This window comes from Siphateles boraxobius, unplaced genomic scaffold (assembly GCF_051911475.1).
Source record: "Siphateles boraxobius isolate OS27281-9 unplaced genomic scaffold, OSU_SipBor_1 257, whole genome shotgun sequence".
NCBI classification, from domain to species: domain Eukaryota; kingdom Metazoa; phylum Chordata; class Actinopteri; order Cypriniformes; family Leuciscidae; genus Siphateles; species Siphateles boraxobius.
In genome coordinates this window covers 87,501-92,500 of record NW_027508873.1, presented here as the reverse complement: position 1 = coordinate 92,500, position 5,000 = coordinate 87,501, and the positions used below count along the sequence as shown (strand labels likewise).

Genomic DNA, 5,000 nt, shown 5'->3' with positions numbered 1-5,000 from the left:
TCTCTCTCTCTCTCTCACAGTCACACACACACACACTCCGGCTGATGAACCCTAACACTGGAGGTACACACATTGATCGAGCTCCAAATGAGACATGAGGCATGGATGACGTACACATGTTTACATCCAAAGTTGCAAATTTAATTTGTGCACAAAATTAGAAAATGGGATGAAACATTAGTGAATAAAGCAGTGTTTCCATCTCGTGAGTTTAAGTGAACACAACTGTCCCTTTCTGTGAAACTGCTGCAGAATATCAGTGATAAACTGTTTCCCTCCATCAGAAACGAGTGTCTGGAGCGTCAGAGAAACACAATAACCCTGTCGTGTTCTCTGGTGTTCGGGAACACTCTCGTGTGTGTGTGTGTGTGTGAGACGCTTCTGGAGGGAATTACACACAATCATTCTGATCACACACTTCGACTCCGGCGTTTCAGAAACACCAAACCAACATTAGAGATGCTGCGACGCCATTGGTCCGCTGGTTACTTCAGTAATCCAATCACAGCCTTCGCTGAGGATTTTATTAAATTTTTATAAAGTGTTTCTATCGTAGTTTATGCGCACGTCTTCTTATTGGATAAAACAATTACCCAATTGTATAAATGAACACAAACATGTTTTTATGACAGGCATTTTGTGGCCATTCTTCCTGCCTGTGTGACAAACATTCGATATCGTTACCCAGCATTAAATGCAAACAAAATGAAAGCGGAACGAAACTGCGCTACACATTTGTGCTTCACGGACCGTTTATTAGTTCGGACCAATCACAGATCTCGATGTCACGTGACACAGTGCTAGAGATCCAGTGAGAAACACAGATATCAGATGAAACAGCGCTGATGAAACCAGGAGATTATAGAAGCTTTACGTCCACAGATTCAACATTCACCACGGATTTACTGTAGTAACACTCACTGTTACACTCACTCACTGTAACACACACACACACTGTAACTCTCACTGTAACACTAACACTCACTGTAACACTCACTGTAACACACACTGTAACTCTCACTGTAACTCACACTAACTGTAACACACTCTCACTGTAACTCTCACTGTAACACACACTAACTGTAACACACACTAACTGTAACACACACTCACTGTAACACACACTAACTGTAACACACACTCACTGTAACACTCACTGTAACACACACTCACTGTAACACACACTCACTGTAACACACTCACTGTAACACACTCACTGTAACACACACTCACTGTTACACTCACTCACTGTAACACACACTCACTGTAACACACACTCACTGTAACTCTCACTGTAACACACACTAACTGTAACACACTCACTGTAACACACACTCACTGTAACTCTCACTGTAACACACACTAACTGTAACACACTCACTGTAACACACACTCACTGTAACTCTCACTGTAACACACACTAACTGTAACACACTAACTGTAACACACACTGTAACACACTAACTGTAACACACACTCACTGTAACACACACTCACTGTAACACACACTCACTGTAACTCTCACTGTAACACACACTAACTGTAACACACACACTAACTGTAACACTCACTGTAACACACTAACTGTAACACACACTCACTGTAACACACACTCACTGTAACACACACTAACTGTAACACACACTAACTGTAACACACTCACTGTAACACACACTCACTGTAACTCTCACTGTAACACACACTAACTGTAACACACTAACTGTAACACTCACTGTAACACACTAACTGTAACACACACTCACTGTAACACACACTCACTGTAACACACACTCACTGTAACTCTCACTGTAACACACACTCACTGTAACTCTCACTGTAACACACACTCACTGTAACACTCACTGTAACACACTCACTGTAACTCTCACTGTAACACACACTCACTGTAACACACTCACTGTAACCCACACTAACTGTAACACACTCACTGTAACACACTCACTGTAACACACAATCACTGTAACACACAATCACTGTAACACACTCACTCACTGTAACACACTCACTGTAACACACACTAACTGTAACACACTCACTGTAACACACACTCACTGTAACACACACTCACTGTAACACACTCACTGTAACTCTCACTGTAACACACACTCACTGTAACACACTCACTGTAATACACACTCACTGTAACACACACTCACTGTAACACTCACTGTAACACACACTCAGTGTAACACACTCACTGTAACACACACTCACTGTAATACACACTCACTGTAACACACACTCACTGTAACACTCACTGTAACACACACTCAGTGTAACACACTCACTGTAACACACACTCACTGTAACACACACTCACTGTAACACACTCACAGTAACTCTCTGTCTCTCTCTCTACAGCGGCGTGGTCCTCAGCGCTCGGTGGATGTGATCGTCTCCTCTGCGTTTCTTCTCACACTCTCTGTGGTTTTCATCTGCTGTGCTCAGGTCCGTCATTGATCAGTGTGTGTGTGTGTGTGTCACGAGAACATGTTTACTCCAGTGCTGATGTGTGTGTGTGTGTGTGTGTGTGTGTCACGAGAACATGCTTTACTCCAGTGCTGATGTGTGTGTGTGTGTGTGTGTCACGAGAACATGTTTACTCCAGTGCTGATGTGTGTGTGTGTGTGTGTCACGAGAACATGTTTTACTCCAGTGCTGATGTGTGTGTGTGTGTGTGTGTGTGTGTGTGTCACGAGAACATGTTTACTCCAGTGCTGATGTGTGTGTGTGTGTGTGTCACGAGAACATGCTTTACTCCAGTGCTGATGTGTGTGTGTGTGTGTCACGAGAACATGTTTACTCCAGTGCTGATGTGTGTGTGTGTGTGTGTGTGTCACGAGAACATGTTTTACTCCAGTGCTGATGTGTGTGTGTGTGTGTGTGTTACGAGAACGTTTTACTCCAGTGCTGATGTGTGTGTGTGTGTGTGTGTGTGTCACGAGGACATGCTTTACTCCAGTGCTGATGTGTGTGTGTGTGTGTGTGTGTCACAAGAACATGCTTTACTCCAGTGCTGATGTGTGTGTGTGTGTGTCACAAGAACATGTTTTACTCCAGTGCTGATGTGTGTGTGTGTGTGTGTCACGAGAACATGCTTTACTCCAGTGCTGATGTGTGTGTGTGTGTGTGTGTGTCACGAGAACATGCTTTACTCCAGTGCTGATGTGTGTGTGTGTGTGTGTGTCACAAGAACATGTTTTACTCCAGTGCTGATGTGTGTGTATGTGTGTCACGAGAACATGCTTTACTCCAGTGCTGATGTGTCGGTGTGTGTGTGTGTGTCACGAGAACATGTTTTACTCCAGTGCTGATGTGTGTGTGTGTGTGTGTGTGTGTGTCACGAGAACATGTTTTACTCCAGTGCTGATGTGTGTGTGTGTGTGTGTCACGAGAACATGTTTTACTCCAGTGCTGATGTGTCGGTGTGTGTGTGTGTGTCACGAGAACATGTTTTACTCCAGTGCTGATGTGTGTGTGTGTGTGTGTCACGAGAACATGTTTTACTCCAGTGCTGATGTGTGTGTGTGTGTGTGTCACGAGAACATGTTTTACTCCAGTGCTGATGTGTGTGTGTGTGTGTGTGTCACGAGAACATGTTTTACTCCAGTGCTGATGTGTGTGTGTGTGTGTGTGTGTGTCACGAGAACATGCTTTACTCCAGTGCTGATGTGTGTGTGTGTCACAAGAACATGCTTTACTCCAGTGCTGATGTGTGTGTGTGTGTGTGTGTGTCACGAGAACATGTTTTACTCCAGTGCTGATGTGTGTGTGTGTGTGTCAAAAGAACATGTTTTACTCCAGTGCTGATGTGTGTGTGTGTGTGTCACGAGAACATGTTTTACTCCAGTGCTGATGTGTGTGTGTGTGTGTGTGTGTGTGTCACAAGAACATGTTTTACTCCAGTGCTGATGTGTGTGTATGTGTGTCACGAGAACATGCTTTACTCCAGTGCTGATGTGTCGGTGTGTGTGTGTGTGTCACGAGAACATGTTTTACTCCAGTGCTGATGTGTGTGTGTGTGTGTGTGTGTGTCACGAGAACATGTTTTACTCCAGTGCTGATGTGTGTGTGTGTGTGTGTCACGAGAACATGTTTTACTCCAGTGCTGATGTGTCGGTGTGTGTGTGTGTGTCACGAGAACATGTTTTACTCCAGTGCTGATGTGTGTGTGTGTGTGTGTCACGAGAACATGTTTTACTCCAGTGCTGATGTGTGTGTGTGTGTGTGTCACGAGAACATGTTTTACTCCAGTGCTGATGTGTGTGTGTGTGTGTGTCAAAAGAACATGCTTTACTCCAGTGCTGATGTGTGTGTGTGTGTGTGTCAAAAGAACATGCTTTACTCCAGTGCTGATGTGTGTGTGTGTGTGTGTCACAAGAACATGTTTTACTCCAGTGCTGATGTGTGTGTGTATGTGTGTCACGAGAACATGCTTTACTCCAGTGCTGATGTGTCGGTGTGTGTGTGTGTGTCACGAGAACATGTTTTACTCCAGTGCTGATGTGTGTGTGTGTGTGTGTGTGTGTGTCACGAGAACATGTTTTACTCCAGTGCTGATGTGTGTGTGTGTGTGTCAAAAGAACATGCTTTACTCCAGTGCTGATGTGTGTGTGTGTGTGTGTCACGAGAACATGTTTTACTCCAGTGCTGATGTGTGTGTGTGTGTGTGTCACGAGAACATGTTTTACTCCAGTGCTGATGTGTGTGTGTGTGTGTGTGTGTGTCACGAGAACATGCTTTACTCCAGTGCTGATGTGTGTGTGTGTCACAAGAACATGCTTTACTCCAGTGCTGATGTGTGTGTGTGTGTGTGTCACGAGAACATGTTTTACTCCAGTGCTGATGTGTGTGTGTGTGTGTCAAAAGAACATGCTTTACTCCAGTGCTGATGTGTGTGTGTGTGTGTGTCACGAGAACATGTTTTACTCCAGTGCTGATGTGTGTGTGTGTGTGTGTGTCACAAGAACATGCTTTAC

At 44.3% G+C, this 5,000-nt stretch overlaps 1 protein-coding gene across 19 annotated transcripts in view; it reads left to right on the top strand.

Moving 5' to 3' along the window:
• The window catches only part of LOC143751423 (protein PHTF2), a 120,061-nt gene that overhangs the window by 44,331 nt on the left and 70,730 nt on the right, over nt 1-5,000 (top strand). For 18 of the 19 annotated variants that reach the window (XM_077244015.1, XM_077244024.1, XM_077244020.1 and 15 more), the window contains one exon: nt 2,383-2,469. The exons of the other annotated variant lie outside the window; for it this stretch is intronic. In XM_077244015.1, coding sequence (XP_077100130.1) covers nt 2,383-2,469 — 87 coding nt within the window. The remainder of the gene's footprint in view (nt 1-2,382; nt 2,470-5,000) is intronic. 19 annotated transcript variants of the gene reach the window in all.